General features: G+C 37.0%; 2 protein-coding genes across 2 annotated transcripts; both read right to left on the bottom strand.

Moving 5' to 3' along the window:
* Positions 1-638: 638 nt before the first annotated feature.
* Positions 639-2,777, bottom strand: EXLB1 (expansin-like B1). The gene is made up of 4 exons (XM_077391123.1): positions 2,545-2,777; positions 1,682-1,967; positions 1,464-1,596; positions 639-1,028 (listed from the first exon to the last, which is right to left on the bottom strand). Exons 1-4 carry the CDS (start codon positions 2,678-2,680, stop codon positions 831-833), a joined length of 753 nt encoding a protein of 250 aa, XP_077247238.1. The 5' UTR covers positions 2,681-2,777; the 3' UTR covers positions 639-830.
* A 1,844-nt stretch (positions 2,778-4,621) lies between these two features.
* On the bottom strand, positions 4,622-17,262 carry CLPR4 (CLP protease R subunit 4). Its single transcript, XM_077381275.1, has 7 exons — positions 16,888-17,262; positions 10,761-10,964; positions 9,711-9,766; positions 6,857-6,983; positions 6,590-6,667; positions 4,924-5,037; positions 4,622-4,827 (listed from the first exon to the last, which is right to left on the bottom strand). Exons 1-7 carry the CDS (start codon positions 17,137-17,139, stop codon positions 4,756-4,758), a joined length of 903 nt encoding a protein of 300 aa, XP_077237390.1. The 5' UTR covers positions 17,140-17,262; the 3' UTR covers positions 4,622-4,755.
* Positions 17,263-18,189: the final 927 nt, after the last annotated feature.

Genomic DNA, 18,189 nt, shown 5'->3' with positions numbered 1-18,189 from the left:
ACCTAGGCACAACACATTTACATCGGGGCCTAACTTTTGAATGGTTTATATCACCCAATACGGTGGGTCCACTAGTTTTTTCCTACAGTACTCCCATGCACGAACGCTGAAGATCACTTTTACAATTGTGGGTCTTACAGGGGATCATATGGAGGAGATGCATGTGAAATCAGGACCATTTACCTTGTAGAACATCATGAAATGGCCCACATGGTCTTGGTCCCATCCTAAACATAGTTCCCATGTGTAAGATTAAGGATTAGACAAGTCAATGGTTTAGCTTCTCTTGCAAAACCCTAAAAAGGGCTTGATGGATCAAGGGCCTAGGATCATCCCATTTAGGTGTTATCAATGGCATTTCGCTGGACTTACGGTTCTCGTTCAGATCAACGGATGATCACTCAGACGAGGCATAAGTGAGCCCCATTAGCTCTTTTTTTTTAACGAAGCGCGAAGAATAACTGCTTTCTATTTTAGCATTTGATAATTCTGTTCAATAGTTTTATTCATTTAATTTATTGAGGTGCCTATGCTTTCCTGCAAAAGTGAGCTGCGAAATGGCTTTCCGTGAAATTGCCTCGCAACTCCCTTATTTTATTAATGATTCATAACCTTGAATGACAAATTGACAAGCATCATAATACCAAAGGTGACACTTTATTACTAATAGCTCACAATCAAAGTACACAATCAACCATCATATATAGGAAAACCAAGACATATCATAGTGAAAATGCGTCTACAAACATAGCTAAAGACTTATATTCAATAAGAAACGATTGGTAGTAGAGTGGATCCACCTAAGCTAGTTTAACTTATAATCTTGGGGATTAATATAACTGAATGTTTGAGTCATAAACCACTCCGGCCTTCCAATCACTGGAGATCACATTCCTCAGCTGGAACCACTTCTGTCCTTCATCTCCATTCACTAGAAACCTTATGTTAATGGCACCCCTTGGAGGGTTTGCCATGTCCCACACTGCGCCGAAGGCCCTACGCATCCCTCTCCACTGCTGGCAATCCTCCTAAAATCATAGAACACAAGAAACAAGTGATTTAGACTTTCAAATGGTAGCACTACATGTAAAATTGATGCAACATAGATGGACCCAACAGAGGGGCCCACATATGTACTTCCCTTATATCAGATCTGTTAGACCTGGATCTGACCACTGGATTATGATGTTAGATTTGGTGATTAGGTAAGCTAATTAGTATATTCGCCCCCTTTCGTCCTTGAAGTGATCTTTTACACTTCAAGGGGTGGCCCGGGGAAGAAAAAGGGGTGAATATATCATTTCCCTTTAGTATTTGATTGTAATCAACATAAGATTAGTGAAATCCTCTATTTTACACGGTACATCAGAGCGGGTTGATCATACCTCGCCCTGACCATAATTTTAGTAATGATGTTCTCCAGTGGACGGCTAGATCCTTTAAAATGGGTACGTGGGACCTACCTGCCACAATTCAAGGGCTGTGATATCATTCTGGCCAGCTTGGTACAAGGCAACAATGGCTAGGTACTCTGGGAACCTACTATTTTCATGGATCTTGAACATGAGGTTGTATCCTGGGTACTGGCATGAGATTCTGCACTAGGGAATGATTAAGTGAGCTCAAAATACGTGTATCTTACATGCAAATTTAACTAAAACCATGCATAAAGAAATATTACCTTCTATATTCTACATCAATTACACCACGGGCAATTAATTCGGCAGCCATGTTCGAGCGAGCCAATTTTGCGTAGGCACGAAGGTTAAGGATGAAGTCGGTGTGGTCACCTTCACCGTGGTCAGTGACTGTGATCTTCGCTCCATCATCGTTGCAGAGCTGTGGATGGGTACACCTCACTTGGTAGCATGCACCACATCCTGTGCCATTCATGTATAGCTTAGCAACGGCGCCTACATCCCCGCCGTTGATATTTCGTCCAAATTCACCAAATCCGCATGCTCCAGCTGAACCAATTAAATCATGAAGAACATGTTAATAATCTTGGAAACATATCCTCATCAAACCACATGTATGTACATATTTAACCATCTATAACCATATATGTAGGCTAGATGGAAATTATGTTTCCACCCAATTTTCCAAAGTTCCTTCTTTTGTTCATAATTTCCTAAAAATGATTGCATTCCCACACCCTTTTGTTTTATTTGTAAGAAAGGACAAACAAAAGGGTAGAAATAGAGAGTGTGTTAGAGTCAAGCTAGAGGTTGTTTGAAACATTACACCCTAGGCATCTAGTTTGGAATACCTAGTTTTGTTGCCTCCAGCTCCTATATATAGAGATACACTAGAGTTATTGACTGGTTAATGGACTCTAGCCATGTAGGCCCACTAGGTCCATTATCTTATTGGGCTTATATTAGAACATAATATGGTTATTCTATATACCCAACAGAGTAAGGGTTGAAAATATCATTTCCACATTTATATATGCATATATATATATATATATATATATATATATATATATATATATATATATAGAGAGAGAGAGAGAGAGAGAGAGAGAGTATAGTAATATACTTGGAGTCCCTAAGCAATCTGGGCTACCATAGTAAGTTGCCCTAGAGGAGACGAAGGTGTTTTGAGAGGTACATAATGCAGGTAGGACCAGCAGAAGGGAGAGGAGATATAAGAATCTTGTAGTTGTGAAGTCCATTTCTAAGAGATAGACCTTTTCACCTTACTCTCCAAAGCTCTATCAACTAATGCAAAAGAAAGAAGAAGAAGATGGGAAGGATTGTGAGATGGGGTTCAAACTACATCCCATATTTATAGTTGAAGGTAGGAGTAAGGGTGTGGCAATAACTGACCTTCTTACCACTAGAATCACATGGATATATGTATGACATGTGTCTAAAAAGACACCGTTATTGACCCCTTAGACCATTTTACGTTAATAAAGAAAAAAATAGTCTTGCCCTTTTACTCTCGTTAACAGTTCAACTTACACAGAAACATTCTATTTTCTCACATTCCCTTCCCATTTTGATGTTTCTGTGTGTGAGTCATAGTTCAAAAGCTATGGGCCTATAACACTTGGACTACTCTTCAAATGGTTTGGTGAAATTCACTAAGCAGGATATGCTTACTTTTGGATTAGAGTGGAAATGGTGGATTTGGCAAGAGGAACGTTGGCATTTGGCAAGTGTGGCACGTATTTTCATTTTCTACATCTAATCATATATTTCCTAAGGTCAAAGATGCTGATCAGGAGTACCGGGATTAGGAGGAAAAGCACTCAAAAAGGTTAGGCCCACACCATGTCATGTGTAAACTTCTCAATTTTGCTGCCCATTAAATTTGTTTAGGCACTTTCGCTTGAAACACTCTCTTTTACTAATAGGGCAGACTGAATTGGGTGGAATATATCGCCCAAGTTGACAAAACAAACATTTTTTTCTCAATGGGTTGGGCATCGGCCACTTCCTTACCCAGCCCAAGTTTCATTTCATAGCTTTTGGTCTAAATAGGTTCACCTCATTTGGCCATGCCCCTATCTAAGATAAACAGCATAACTTTAACAACTTCCTTTCTGCAATTCCCTTTTCAATGAATTTTTTAAATGTTTTCAAGAATCGCCCTGTTCAAATCTATGTAGCTTCGAAAAATCGGGCCAAAACTCATTCTCTCACACTATTTTTTCCTAACAGAATCCATGCAGGATGACTGCTGAAGACGCCACAATGTCAATTGGCTGAATCCGTAAATCATCTCCATAGGATGATCTTAGGGCTGACCTCAATAGATCAGAGGGTTAGGATCATCCAATGGAGATGATTTATGGGGTACAACCTTGTTAAGTTGTGGCCCAACAAATGAACAGTTTGGATCATCCTATACAATGGGCCCCACGGTAGTTTTGAAAAAATATTGGACTTCACACGCACACAGCATACAAAATCTCTAGATAAGGATATGGGATGGTGATGCCACTCAAAACTTTAGACACCTATTTCAATTTGTCCTCTTCGAAATACTTTTTACTATTTCACATATAGTAACTCAGTAAGTACTAACTGACATGGATGGAGATGGCTAGTTTTAAACGTATCCTCCCATGCGGAAAAAGAGAGAGAAAAAGAAACGAGCTATAATTTGGTGAAATAATTCTCACCCATAACAAAAATATGGTGTTCAAGTACGTGTATGGTGTAGAGTTCTTGTTCGCATCCCCATCCTAGACTTGGCAGGGCTAGTGGGGAGCTGTAAGCAACTAAGCTTTACAAGTGCTATTGGTAAGCCTGTTTGCAATCATTCTCATCACAATGTGCAACAAAGGTGTAAAGTTTTGAAGAATCCCATTGTTTGTTTTTTCCTCTTTTTGAGCTAGAGATATGTGTCCAGATCCGATCCACATTTGCTTGTTGATCTGTCAATTGTCTGAACTTTGCTGTTAACAGACAATCTCAATTGGGTCACGAGAGCTTAGATGTCGGCACATTCAAAGTCCAAGCCCCAGAGTGTCATGGACAATTCATGAGAGTTCACACAACCTTCAAAATCCCACGCAACCAACCCTCCTTAGATACCTCAGCAGACAGAAATTTTCCGTCAGGACAGGACCATGAAGGTAGAATCACAGTATACACATGAATCATTACTGCAAAACCGCTATCAAAATGAAGTAATATGTAATAAAATGGAGCTGATGACAAGAATGCAACAATTTGCAATAACAATCAGCCTTAGCATCTCAAATTCTGAAGTACAACAAGAACTGAATTCTGAAACCTATATTAGTTGAGCTTTTTTTAGGTCAGAAATAACACCACGATCTTCGTGGCCTCTTTCATTGTATAAGACCTGCACAGAATTGAGAACTTAAGAGGATGCTGATGTTGAAAGCAAAAGATGGCCCAGCAGAAAAATGATTATTTCATTCTTTTGTTGATGGTTTACCTTATCGATGATACCATATTCGACCGCTTCACTAGGGCTAAAATATTTTGGGCGCCTGATATCCTCCTCAATCTGCTCAGGAGGTTTGCCTATATGCCTTGAATAGAGAGAAACCTTGACAAAATTTCTCAAGTCATTAGTTTCAGCGTTTGGATATGTTCAATGAAATGTACAAAATTTAAGAGACCAAAACCAGGGTGACAAACTTGATGTCCTCTGGGCTTTAGATGCAATCAAGGTTTAATAATTAGGTTATGAGAGCTGCTAGGAAAAGACGAAATCCTTAAAAAATCGGGGCTTGAAGTGCAATACATGTACATGAAGATAAGAAAGAGCAGGATGAAAGTCGAGGCTGAATTTGTTGTTCATCAAAATACTCCTATTCTAAGGTTAAATATCACAATATTATCTACCAATCTCCAAAGGCAGGATGCGACCAGCCACCGACCGGAGACTCTCCCACCCAGCCAACACGGTGTTGGAGAAGAGTCCGGTCAGCTAAAGAATGTCAACAGACGCAGGAAAAACAATTTAAAATACAATCTATTTTTTGTTGGTTTTCTGGCAGCCAGCGAATAACAACGTTGGTCTCACATGGTTGCGGGTGAGCGGTTTTGTACGAATGGAATTTGTTTGAAATTAAAAAAAAAAAAAAACTATCTTGGTTTTTATTTCCAAAATGGAGACCTGTTTTGAAAGTCTTTTTCCATAGGTATGTGTCACAGATAAATTGAAACGCATTGATAAATGATTTCGACATTAGTTTTAGAAATGATATCCACAATTTATTTTAATAATGGCACTTATTTATAAATGTCTATTTTTTTTTGGTAGTACAGTTCCCAAAAAACCATCAAAAGCCAATCAGAGAAGTGTTATAAAATCAAGGGAATGCTGAGATCCTTTCCATAAACAAAAATACAAGAACAGTTTTGTCCCAAAGAGTATTAACCAAGTGATTTTATTTTGCACACCACCTAGTAAATCGGTACATAAAAGTTGTCACGATCGAGGTTTTAAATTTTGACCGAAACCGAAACATTCCGAAATCGCAATGGCTGAAATTTACCCAAAAAACCGGCATTTCACGCCTTTCTACCAAAACCGAAATTTAAAACCTTGGTCACAATAGAGAGTCACATATACAAGCAACAGTCGAATACAGCAGAAAGCACATAACAATATCAGGGATCATCCATAAAAGTTTGGTACGTTGGAAAGCAAATAGCACAAAAAAAAAATGAGCTGCGCATAAAATTCCCTTTATGTTTAGTCCTTCAAATTAGTCTGATTTTTCATGTAACAAGTGATCGTTCACCTTTGCCATAGATTGAGGGAAATAATATCATAGCACTCAGTAGTATTTGATATTTCTATTAATTGTAACCACACCATATTATAGCAAGTGCAGCCGGATATATATTTTTAACAAAATAAACTTAATTATGGTCCAACTGCAAAAAGTTCTTCTCACGAGAATTTGGTAATATTATGGATCAAGTGCAAGTAATTTCTAAAATGGCACAAACTTAGTATATTATGCAACTAATTTTCAGGATTTGTTTCAAAATTAGCAAAAATGATGACTTGTATTACTTTTTATTCTTTTTTCGTTTTGGTTATAAAAGGGCAAAGATGCATAAAACTTATTAGAAGTAATTCTTACCAACTCCGCTTTCACATTTCTCACTTCTTTTCTTGCAAGCTCAATATCCGTTGCTTGACCTTGAAACCGTGCAATTGGCTGTGAATTGGTGGGCAAGAAGACAGTTGATATGCTAAAGTCTTATCATTATATGTACCGGTCAAAATGAAAAAAGAAAATAACCTAGCCTGGAAGCAACGTGAAAAGCTTCTGAAATACAACTGGAAATCAATGTCCTAGCAAGTATATAAAAGCTTCAGATACTAACAAAAGCTATTGAAGAAAAACCTGTTTAATCATGATTGATGATGACGGCAAAGCAGCACGGTTTCCTCTCGCACCGGCAGACAAAAGCAAAGCCGCTTCTCCCCAAGCATTACCAACACAGAGTGTGAAAATAGGTGGTTTAACATATCTGTTTCGGGAGGAGAAGAAACTCAGTTTACATTTAATTAACAAACATAAAGATTTATCATCTAAGCAGCAAAGAAGGCCACATAGAGAACTGAAAAGTTGTCTTGGCAAGTGTAACTCCACAATTGAGTTGAAGTTCACATTCAAAATGGCAAAAGTAAATATTTCACACCGTTCAGAAAGTTTCAGTAATTCATAAAGAAAATACAAGAGTCGACAGATACAATTACATGATCCTGACAATAAAAAGAATTACAACACTACGAAAGAAAGATTGATACCCTAGATGTTGACATAAAAGAGTTATGTTGGTGCTTGAATGATTTTTCAAAAATCAAAACCCAATGCGTGAATTCTGAAAATGTGTAGGGTCCAAGTAATTCTGATTAGCTCCATAGGGAACTAGTAAAAAGTAAACCAAAAGAGTGAAGAATAACACTGGCTATTCGCATATGTGAAGCAAATGCAATATTTTTGTAGGCAAAAGAGCTATGATCTTTAACAAGTTACACAAAGTGGGGATGGAGAACAGACGTTCTAAAAATATTTGGTAAGCAGAAGCCCCTAGAAACTGTTGGTGTCAAAATAAAATCAATTACTTCAAATGTGTGTAAGAAGCATAGACAATCTATATTTGAAAGATTTTTTATTTTTTTTTTGAAAAATGTAGATTTGGAAGCTTAGGAAAAGGAAATGACAAATAGTACAAAAGGTGACATAGGGAGGAGTTGACAATGCCAAAACATGACACCACACCATGGGCCTTGCTTTGGCAAAATAGCTTCAAAATCTCATGAAAATGATGAAGTTGAGCATTTGCCACTTCAAAATAGCTTCAAAATCTCATGAAAATGATGAAGTTGAGCATTTGCCAAATGGCGATGCCCTCAAGCATGTTGCTCTGAAGTCGGATAGTTACAAACTTCACCCCACCTATCAAGGATAAAAAAAAAAGATCCCCCAAACACGACATAAAGGTAAAGCTTTCAATTTATCTCACTGAAAGAACTTTGTACAAAACCCATAAAAGGGCATCAATTTTAAAAACCAAAATTAGAAAAAAAAAATATTCATTCATTTATTAATTCATATAAAAGCTGCAAGTAGCTCAAAGTTGAAAACACTAAAAAATAACCCGAATCCCAATAAATCATAAAGTCATATTTCAAATTCAACTAACATATTCTATTTCAAAGAATACTTAAATAACCACATACACAAGTTGGCTATTTTGAGTCAAACATGAGGTATACATTGGCTAAAACACCAAAAGCTACTCACCCAGCCCAACTTGTGTCTTCTCTCAAATATTTTGAGAATTTAATTCAAACTACACCGTGTTTTGCTTCCACGGACAGAAACACTCAAGCACATTGTCAGAATTCAGGCTCATGGAACTTATGGGCAGGTTGAGAAATGGGCAATTTTTTTCTTGAAAGTTAAAAATTATGTACATAACCTTGAATGAAAAGCATCATAATACCAAAGGTGACACTTTATTACTAATAACTCACAAGCAAAGTACACAATCAACCATCATACATGGGAAAACCAAGACACATCCTAGTAAAAATGCGTCTACAAACGCTAGCTAAAGACAAAATTATAACTGAGAAGTGGGCAATTTTGACTGGAATTTCTAGGTTGGTGTGGGTTTTCTGCATGGTTTCATTCAGGAAAAAGAGAAGAAATGATTCAACATAACTATGCAGCTTAATGAACCGCTGTAATCAAAATAAGTTGGGGACAATGATCAAGATGAAGACCATAGCTTCATCCCAGCTCGGATTTGAACTACTGTAATCAAGAACATAGTTTATGGTGGGCTAAATCCTCCCTACACTCTGCTTGGATTTGATGCATGTGAGGGGCACGAGGGTGGTAAGAATGGTAAAGAAACTCCCAAGTTGTGGCCTACCCGGAAGCACGTGAAACCAAAGGTACAGTTTAAAATCTTCCAAGCCACGTTTCCAGCCCTAGGGTTTCAGCCCAAAACAGATGTTTCAATTGAATAGTGCAACTTAAAAGGACCTTTTTTTAAAGTCCTAGAGTCTAGGCCAAATTGGAAAATTTTCTGTCAACCAGAATTTTGGGTGGAATGCCATTCGTCACCTACCAAAGTGGAGAGTACTCTAGCAAGTGTGGAGTCCAAACCTCAAGGCATTGCAAGTTTTGTCATAGTCCTATGGTGATGTAATTATTCATAAATACTAATGAACATATATTTCAAGTATTGGAACCATGACATTAACCAATCCGTGTAATTTTATACTTGCAACAAACGATGCTAAAGGTTCTCTACGAAACTATATGCTTGGTTAAACTGATTTTCAAATCCCCTTCTTTAGAAACACTTGCAGAATTATTGGGCTTGAATTCCTATTATCTGTATGGGTGTTAACTCATGACAAGAGCTTGCATCATTCAAGCAGAGAAATATAACTTTATCTCTAGTTTGAACCCCCGTCTCCCACAATGCCCAATTTAGGTCTAAAATACAATTCCAACTGTTTCACAAAAGCAATATCCAACAAGATTATTCCTAAAATCTTACATTTCAAGACACATTCTGCAGGCATCTCCCAATCTTCATTTGTAGTTTCTTAGATGCTTGATGAGCATAAAATAATGTAGGGCAATGAGCAAATAAAGAAGGCAATTAAATGAATCACTTTTCAAAATAGTCTACCAAGTTCTATGAAAAGCATCAAAATAAGCAAAGAATGACCTCATAACATCATAGATTGCAAAAGCCTCTGTCTCATAACCAAACTTTTCCCCACCCTGTAAAAAGAAAAAATAAATAGAAAAAGTTCATATCAAAAGCAAGCAACATTTTGGAAAAAAATATAAAATGTGCATGTCTAAAATATATACTTTATTTTGTAAGAGTATTGATGGTTGGATGATGATATTTTGGGAGTGTAGCATATATTTTGACAGGGTTATTGAATCTAAAACCTCTTGTTATCTCTACATATTAAGACATCAAGGCCATCTCTTTTACATGTTATGATAAGTGTAGTGAGCCTTTGGCATCAGTATTCCCAAACCTTAAGCGAAAACGCTTTAGTCCAAACCATCCATCTCTAATTATTTAGATACCACCGAACCTAGGAAGGTGATCATTCCCATCCTGAGGAAGGGATAACCCTAAGGGTGCGTTTGGATTGAGGGAATCGAGAATCGGTATGGGTATATGATACCGACTTTGGCAATTCCAGCGTTTGGCTACATTTTGCAAATGGAAACATTTAATTGACAATCTATTATTTAGAGATGCATTCTGAGAAATACTTCACAAGATAATCACAACAAATCAGAGTGTAAGCAAATAAAGTAAGAGTGCACGCTGTCAGTCAAATACACCCATTTCAACGGTGAAAACATTTACCCTATTAAAATTTCAGTCATCAGATGTAACTCAGACAGAGTGACGTTACAACCATTGCATGAATACATCATGGGCAAACTTACTTATATACGTTGGGCATGCTCGAATTAAAATAAGCACTTAAATCAAAAGGCTCCCATTTATACTTTCACAAAACCTCCATGTGATAAGCTCAATCTAAGTTTTATTACAGCCACTGCATAATAACATCATGGTGCCTTAGGTGCATTCAAGTGTGACTAAGGAATTTCTTCAATGATCGGAAATCGTAAACGCTCCGTAAATTTAATTAGCTGAGAGATCATATAAGTTGGCATATTCTGATTCCATATATCTCAAAACAAAATTGTAAAGCATGCTAGATGATACAAAAACAATGTTGACCTTTGTTGTTCCTGTAGAGTTTATGTACAGGTAAATTGGCTTCTCAGCATCCTCATACTGAAGATATAGGAACTCTGCTAGAATCAACTCTGTCACAGATGGGACAAGAGTCATCCCCAAGTAAACAATTCGATTTTTATACAAGTAAGATGCTAGGTCTGGAGGTGGTTGCTCCCATGCATTTCCCCTCAAAAAAGGAATGACCTGATAATGAATAAAGCATAAAAAACTTATTAAATAAAAATTACAAAACTGAAACATTACAAAATGAAACAACAACTGTACATCATTCCAAGCAACATCTGCCAAGTTTATACGGAACCCCAATGAACAAGAAAACAACAGTAGACATTCATAAGAACTCATAGTTTTTATAACTAATTTGTCATATTTGATGCTAGACAGCAAACGAGCAAAATAAACCCTATTGGCATACAAAATCCCTTAAAAAACAATATTGAAGTTGCCAAACCAATTAGACCGACATCACATCATCCAAACTTTTATAGACAACAGTAATTTTTCAAGATAAACTAGAGAAAATTTAAAAATAACATGTACACTAATAAATGCATATGAGCTGCATGAGAGAGAGAGAGAGAGAGAGAGAGAGAGAGAGAGAGAGAGAGAATTATTACATGGGGATGAAACCAACATCTTGTATGATACTAACGTAACTAACCCACATATTAACAAACTAAAATATCTCAAGAAATAGAAGAAAGCAAACTCCTAAAAGTAAAGATCCAACATCGTGTTGCTAGGTATATCACTGCCCCAAGCATACTTGTATGGTTGGAGGATCTGAACTTTCATATTTTAAGTCCTACCCTAGATGACCATTATATGTAAGTCGCACAGTTTAGATAAGTCACAAGTGTAACTTTCCCATTGAATGTGGACTGTTGATCATTTTAGAGACATTCTAAACAAAATCAGGGCTTATCTAAATTTTTTTTTCTTCCACTGATTGAGAAAGAAAAAGAGTCTTCCCAACTTTTCCATCCACAATCTTGAGATTGTCTTCTACCATTATTTCTTCAATTTCTTTTATGGAACTTTTATAGAGAGAAAGCTGGAAGTTCCCTAGTTCCAATCAAAGTGGAACTAATATATATATATATATATATATATATATATATATATATATATATATATATATATATATATGTGAGGAAACTGTTGGTGCGCTTAAGTTCACCAAACTTATGGTGAGCTTAAGCGCCCAATCACATGGGGGCCCACTTTGTTAGGATGATCCAAAGCATTCATTTTAAAGTCCCTTACATAGATGGGGGGTGTACCAAAAATCAGCTCCATAGGATCATCCTAACCCCTCCATTTGTGGAGGACAAAAATGGACACAAATCTGCCCATTTTTTGTCCTCCACAAATGGAGGGGTTAGGATGATCCTATGGAGCTGATTTTTGGTACACCCCCTATCTATCATAAGGCCTTGCAAATGAATGGTTTGGATCACCACATGTGATTGGGGAGCCATGTAATTGGGGAGCTTAAGCTCACCAACAGTTTCCTCCACACACACACACACACACACACACACACACACTAAGCAGCTAACTTTCCGTTGTCATTCGTCTTTTTTCCAAGAAAAGTTTTTCTAGACAAAAGTTTTTCCTCACGAAATTTAGTTTGCCGCTAATAATTTGAGTTTGCCTCCCAACAAAATTAGATTTGCTACTTTGAATCCCCTACAAAATCGTGCCCTCTCAATACGGGTTTGCGTTTTTAAACACAAAATTGAGCGCTAATGATTTGAGTTTGCCGCCCTACAAAATTTGATTTACACTTTGGTTCACCTACAAAATCGTCCCTTTTCAATTCGGTTTTGCTTTTAAACAAGAAATTGCCCAATCACATTATGACCACTATTAATTTGGATCCCCTAAAAAATCAACCCTTATCATTAAAACACGTAATTACATTTTCAGTTACCGCTAGAATTGTCTTTTCCCTAACTAATTTAGATCCCCACTAATTACGTTTTCGACTTTTTAGGAAACTAAATCGGATTTTCAGCAATCAATTACTAAAACAATCGTCCCTTTTCAAATCGGTTTTCCTGCTATCATTAAATTTACTCCTAAAAACCATGCGTCCACATGTGTGGGGGAGATGAAAAATCGTGGCGGAGATGAATCGTGGGGAGATGAAAAAACGTGGGGGAGATGAAAAATCGAATCTATGCTATGGTGAGTCCCTCTCCCTCTCCCTGTGTCTCTCTCCATTTTTTTTATTGCTTTCTTTCTTAGTTTATCTTTTGTCTTCTTTTTGCTTGATGGTGAAACATGCTCAACTGATATCCAATGAAGAATTGTAACCTGCTCATTTTTTTTGGCAGAGAAGGGCAACAAGATATAGAGGAAATTCTGCCGAGCAGGCAACTATGGATGGTAAGTTACTCATTTGTATTATTCAATAGGTCCAGTTGTTTAATGGTACAAATCACATACCTGGTGGGCCTTGCTATGGATGGATGCCGAATCATCAAAATCCAATCCCATCAAGATATTTTAACCCTCCAATTCATGAGCAATAAATATAGAGAAATGTTATCAGCACTACTGTATTTTGATGATGGCACTCCTCACGTTATTAAAAGTACGGTATGGCCCGCACCATAGGAGGATCGAAACCGTCCATTAGATGGGCCACAGCCTAAATAGGTTGTGTTCCAAAAATCATTTTCATAGGTTGATATTAACCCTCCGATCTGAATGTTAGAGCGTTGATCCTAAACCTCTATTATTTTGGATTTAATAATAGTATTTAATGCAATTCATTTGTTTTGGTATTGCCTTAATTGTGAGTAGTGGTGGCAAGTAAAGCAGTGAAACATGGCGATTACAGCAATCTGAATTTAATTCTGACGAACTACGTTTTCCCCAAATTTGATCTATACTTGAATAACTAAAGTATTTTAGACATGTTGAACATCCAAAGCCAATATTATGATTTTTTTCGTATTTCTTTGGAGGTCTCTTAAAACTAAAAGAGAGACGAGTTTAGAAGCAGACCCTTAATTTTTTATTTCCCCCTCAAATTGAAGAGTGGCCCAATATTTTTTATTTCATCTTTTTTTATTGTTAATCCATGTTCAAATGTAAAATAGTACTCAAGGGATTCTGAGTGCCATAGGGGTACTTTGCCATGCTAGATCGGGACACAAAGGACCTCTTTGGAGTGATGGAGTTGTGACTGATTACTATCGAGGTATTGAAATTTTTTAACTAATTTGATTTTACCCCATTATCTCCTACTAATTTGGATTTCCGGATAAGCCTTGTAAAGCATTGGTTTTGACATTTTTTGCTTACTGGTTTTGCCAACTTTTAATTTCCATTTTTTGTCTTCCTCCACCAGGTTCTTTTAGTCTTTTGCATAAATGTCAGTGGCTTTTTCCTTTTTACTTTTTCAAGCATAAATGTATTCATTTCCGTATGTGCTGCTTTAAATTCTGTATTTGCTTAAGTCAATTTTTAGTTCTGTCTCTCTTTCTTTCATTGCATATGGTTTTCAAAATGCTTATGCCAGCCACAGGTATCTCCGTTCCTCTCTTTTTTTCGTTACAATGCTTCTATTGCCTATTCTCTATTTTGTTCTCTCTGTGCATCGCACAGGTTTCTTACTAGTGTATATATATATATATATATATATATATATATATATATAGAGAGAGAGAGAGAGAGAGAGATTTGTTGTATTTTTTTTATAAAGGAAATGGAGACTTAATATTGTAGAGAAATGCTTGTAAAGAAGTGTCCAGATGTTCTTAAATATCAAGGAATCAATCATCTATATGACTATCTATATCAGATCATAACATAAGGGCTGGTAGGCAAGTCGGACCAACAGACTACTTCCCTTTGTATCATATATAAAGAAAATAGAAAAAGGAGGTCCCTAATACTATAAGAGAGGCACATGACTCATGTTAGGAAAATAATGTGGGAAGTGGTATTGCAAATAATGTGGGAAGTGGTATTGCAAATAATGTGGGCAGTGGTTCTATGACAATGTAAAGTCATCTAGAATCCTTGCATTATGATATTGCAATGAGCAACATGCAAGCATTTTGCAGGATTAGAAGCCTACTAGGCTGATAATATATGGTGATGGTATTTGTAATTTATTTTTGATGACGCATTCAATGTAAGGATCTCTCCTATGTCTGGTACCTTCTCTTCAGATCTTATAGCTTTCAATTACCTCTTTCACATAGAGAACATATTATCAAGGTGAATCGTTTGACTCCTTGGGAAGATTAAGTGAGGATCTTATCGACAACCATCATCCAACAAAAGCTTTGACCTTAGCAAGCACAGGAACACCCATAACATAGCACAAGATGACAAGAGGCTCCAGACCAATGTAAGCACACTGAAAAACAACTTAATGGTAAACAAGACAAGATTGTACATACCCAACACTAGGTATGTAAACCTCTTGTAACTTACCTAGTAACTCAGCAAAATATGTTGCAAAATCTTGAAGATTTCTCCTGAACACAAACTTTAAAACTTCACTTCCCCTGCACTCCCGTAGCAATCCCCCACAAACGTTCACTACAGGAAATCCCCAAGACAGAACTTAGCAATCAATTCCCACACTTTTTTTTAATTGCATCAATTCCCACCTTCTCTACCGAGTTAAAATGTTCATTATGAAACACTCTTTATCTTCATTGTGAATCCCTCCAACTGAACTTCTGCCATGAATCTCTTGGTTTCCCATACAACCACTTGATAGACTATTCCTTTGTTATCCCCATCAAGGCTTTTCCTGCTACCACTTCACTCTCTCTTAAATCATTTTATTTATTTTTTTGAAATGGCAGAGATATATTATGAAAGGGGAGGGGACCGAGATGGATCCCACCCAAAATTACACGGAAAGAAAAGGAAAAAGATACAAAATAGGAAAAAAAACAAAAAAAGCATAATAAACTATGGAGGGAGAAAATCATGTTTGATGACAATACTGCAACCACCGTATTCTCCCTTTTCCTCCTTCCTCTTGTACTTACTATGCCAAGCCAGTGCTTCGCACTTAGGATCAGCAAATTATGATCCTTTCATCTTTCACTCCCGTGTAACCCTAAGCACCATATACCTTATGTTTTACTCTGCATGCAGTTTCTCTTGCTCATCCTTCTGCATCAAAAGCTTGAGTTATTTTTATCTTCACTACTTAAATTAGTAGCTATAGGATTGTTTTCCTCTCTTCTTCCTCTTCCATAAGAATCAATCCTCATTTTACTGCCCCCTCTCCTTTTACAACACCTATAGACTCCAAATCCTTATCTCTCCTTTCTTTATATCCACTCTTTTTTTTGGGTCACAAAAAGGTTGACCCACAAGTCTTAGTCCTGCTTTAGAATTCCTTTCTATCTCTCCATCTTTTTTTCATGAATTAAAGGAGCGAAGAACTCACCCAAATTTGCAATAATGGCTTGAAAATTCAACTAATGTACAATTGAGTGGATTTAGTAACAACTTACAAACTAAAAATACGCCTGTGCCATTGATCAGAGCCAGGCAAAACAGGGAAACCCCAAAACGAACAATTAAACCCTGAAACCAAATAAATGCCAAGTTCACTATTTTAATTAATCAAAATCATAGATTGGTATGACTCCATATCCATTTCCCCTTCTCAATTTTTCTTGAGAACTCAAGTGACATCTCTAATTCTTTACAACAACACCCATCAATCCCCAACCAACTTGACCTTCTAATACTATTTACAACCTCTCACTATGGTTAGTTTATCGAAAATCGCCCATGTTGCCACTCTGGACCATCTAACATTCATCAGTTAAACCTAAATGGATGTGAATAAGGCACTTCTAGTTCTGGGTGTTCCACCACATGATTGTTCACTTCAGTAGTGAATTGTAATAACCTTTAACATGTAATTAAAAAAAATATATTAAAGAGAGGAAGACCATTATCAAATATGAGAGTGTGGATATCACTTCCATATGTCTGTACACATACAAATCTACAATCTCGAAAATGCAAACGAAGAAAAACATGAAACCCCACTATATCAATAGCTTTGAAACCCTAGGAAAGAGAAAAAGATAGGGGTTCAAAAAAATACCATGGTGACAACGCCTCTTTTGCAACCGGATGACTGGGGATTGAGAGAGTGGGGGCGGATTTTATGACCGGAGAAATCACTGGCAACACTTCCGCCAACAAATGGAGCAAGGAAATTGCCGGTAAGAGAAGTTCTCATGGAAGCCCTAGCAGGATTTAGAGTTCTCTTCGGATTTCTAATTCCCGAATGCGAGGGTGTAGAAGGAAACATCCGCGCGTCCAGCAAAAAGCGGGAAGAAATTGCAGCTTCCATGGATGGAGAGAGAGAGAGAGAGTTATAATGAAGTCTAGTGTTTTAGAGGGATATTACTGTGGTGCTTTGGGCATCACCCCATGAAATCTCCCTGTCTATCTTTCAGGTGGAGTTTGGTGGCTCGCGGGACCTCCCAATTTTGTGAACCTCCTACATTTTGGCTGTGCAGTGCAGGAATCAGTGAGATTTTATATGGTGTAAGCCCTCATAGTCCATATTTTTCTAAAAGTACTGTACGGACCACATTGTAGGATGATCCAAACCGTCCATCTGATGGAACACAATGTAAATAGGTTGTTCCCCAAAAATCATTTTTATAGTATGATCCTAGCCATCCGATCTATAGATCTTTCCATAATATGCAATTCTTCTATAGATCGGAAGGTTAGGATTATCCCATAGAAAATAATCAGTTGCGACAAAATTGTCGTTTTTCCGCATCAGTTCGTAAGTGATTATATATAGTAGAAGTTAAATGACTAAAATACCCTTTGATGCAAAATTTAAAGGGTGTTTAAATGAGACACTTGTTTCTATTGAAACCGGTCAAACTTTTCCTTCAGAATTTATTAGGCAACAACCAGATGCTGACACTAGAATAGGATCCAAAAAGCTTCCTACCTGTTAATTCAGCATCATTCTCATTAACAAAGATACAGAGCAATCAGTTTTTGAACCATCAAAAGAGGCTGCTTGCCTTTGGAGCAATGGTTGAATGGCCCCTATTAATTAAATGACCAGAGTGACTTTACATCTGGGTTGGAAAATAGTCTTCCAATGAGAGGCCTTGCTTGAGCTGAATTTCCATCATCTTCCCCTAGGCCATGCACAATCTAGTCCCTTCTCTTTGTCATCATTTCTAACTTACAACTCTCACTATCTGCTACTTACAAGCAAGGTATAAAATTTCGGTTTCGGTACCGATTTCGGCCTCTAGAATTTCTTGAAATTTCAAAATTTCGGTCGAAATCTGGTACATAACCCGAAACGAATATTTTATTCCATATTAAATTTCGGCCGAAATTACCGAAATTTCGGTGAAATGTTAAA

Source organism: Tasmannia lanceolata, unplaced genomic scaffold (assembly GCF_043159265.1).
Source record: "Tasmannia lanceolata isolate RefF3 unplaced genomic scaffold, GAP_Taslan_0.1 ptg000002l, whole genome shotgun sequence".
NCBI classification, from domain to species: Eukaryota; Viridiplantae; Streptophyta; class Magnoliopsida; order Canellales; family Winteraceae; genus Tasmannia; species Tasmannia lanceolata.
This window is presented reverse-complemented; position numbering and strand designations above follow the sequence as displayed.